This window comes from Sphaeroforma arctica, assembly GCF_001186125.1.
Source record: "Sphaeroforma arctica JP610 unplaced genomic scaffold supercont1.726, whole genome shotgun sequence".
NCBI classification, from domain to species: Eukaryota; class Ichthyosporea; order Ichthyophonida; genus Sphaeroforma; species Sphaeroforma arctica.
In genome coordinates, this window is record NW_014039832.1 from 1 (window position 1) to 1,844 (window position 1,844).

General features: G+C 38.1%; 1 protein-coding gene across 1 annotated transcript; it reads left to right on the plus strand.

The window, feature by feature from the left end:
* The first annotated feature begins 69 nt into the window (after positions 1-69).
* On the plus strand, positions 70-1,676 carry SARC_08260 (hypothetical protein). The gene is made up of 2 exons (XM_014297764.1): positions 70-283; positions 1,147-1,676. Exons 1-2 carry the CDS (start codon positions 79-81, stop codon positions 1,446-1,448), a joined length of 507 nt encoding a protein of 168 aa, XP_014153239.1. The 5' UTR covers positions 70-78; the 3' UTR covers positions 1,449-1,676.
* Positions 1,677-1,844: the final 168 nt, after the last annotated feature.

The following is a 1,844-nucleotide window of genomic DNA, read 5'->3' on the forward strand; positions in this document are numbered from 1 at the left end:
TATATTGAAGTGTCATAGTCTATCCATCCACTTGTTCTTGGGACTCACACGTATTGCCGCAATCCTCTATCAGGAAGGATGGGTTTCGCCCAACAGCCAAATACATTCGGTGGATTACCAGGAGCCAAAAATATCAACAATGCAACGAATATAAACGCCACACGGATCAAAGAGACTCAACTGGTGAAGGTGGAGATGTTGGAAGACTGGCCACACACATGCGCAATCACGTGTTATGCTGCGGTATCTAGCTATGAGCGAAGGAGGACCAATATATTGGAAGGTACACTTTACGAAATGTGATTGACTGTGCATATAGTTAAGATTTTATTGTAATGTGTGAGATTTACGATTGGAAATCAATATACACGATGATTTAATAGAAGACTGACCCGACGCGTTGTAACTATATGTTCTGCGGCTCTGCCTCGCCCTTATTGATATTCTAAAATAATTCGTTCATTTGTTTGTAGTGAGTGTGTTTTGAGTATTGAAGCAGTTTGAGTAAACAGGTGAAACGCCACAATATAGTCCCAGTCGTTAAAGGCTAAAACTGTTGTTTTGGGGTTTTTTTTAAATTTTGACCACTTCATGAAGCATTTACAAAAAAAAGCCATGATTCAATTTCGGCACATTAACATATACCTGTAATCTTTAACATGTACCTGTAGTCTTTGACATGTACCTGTAATCTTCAAAATGTACTTGTAATCTTCAACATGTACCTGTAATCTTTAACATGTACCTGTAATCTTTAACATGTACCTGTAATCTTCAACATGTACCTGTAATCTTTAACCTGTACCTGTAGTCTTTGACATGTACCTGTAATCTTCAAAATGTACTTGTAATCTTCAACATGTACCTGTAATCTTTAACATGTACCTGTAATCTTTAACATGTACCTGTAATCTTCAACATGTACCTGTAATCTTTAACATGTACCTGTAGTCTTTAGCATGTACCTGTCATCTTTAACATGCACCGGTAATCTTTAACATGTACCTGTAATCTTTAGCATGTACCTGTCATCTTTAACATGCACCGGTAATCTTTAACATTTACCTGTAATCTTTAACATGTACCTGTAATCTTGAACATGTGCCTAATCTCCTCCTGCCACTGCAAACACAACAATCAACACAGATGACTGGTCGGTTGAGGAAATTCGATGGGAAGCGTACAAGGCCAACAGTGGATCTGGGGGAAGCAAATGGGAAGCCTACTGCAAAAACATGGAAGCGATGACAAACGATCTTACCATGAAAAGGAAAGCTATATATGAAAACCCTGATTTGGCTCTGAATCGATTTAATGAGCAACCACAGCATCCCAATCCTCCCAACTGTTTCGGCACCATGCAAGCCACTACCAGCAATTCCGGTCAAATTCAGGGCCAATTTGGTAGTCGGATAGGGGGGACGCCCGGATTCGGTGCAGGACGTTAAACACAGTGAACACAATTATTTAATACTATTTGAATTAAACCTTCCAACGCAATTATCTATTGTGTATTAATAGGTGTATAGTTAATATACGGTATCGTATTGAAGTTGCATCACATTTGCTTTTAGCTGGTCTCTATCAATTTAGGAAAGTAGTTCAATTTTCAATGCTTGATCGCATACGTATAGGCGCTTAACGTGGTCTCCATTAGAACATGTTGAGAACATGTTGAATTTCCATTAAAGCAATTGCAGACACGAACCTCACTTGCAATACCTTTGCAATTGTGCTAAAATGAACAATCTATACCTAGCTTTTAAGTCGATATATATATATTTGGCGGTTTGATGGTCTTATCTAGTTAATTCATATACAACTTATCTAGTTAATTCATATGC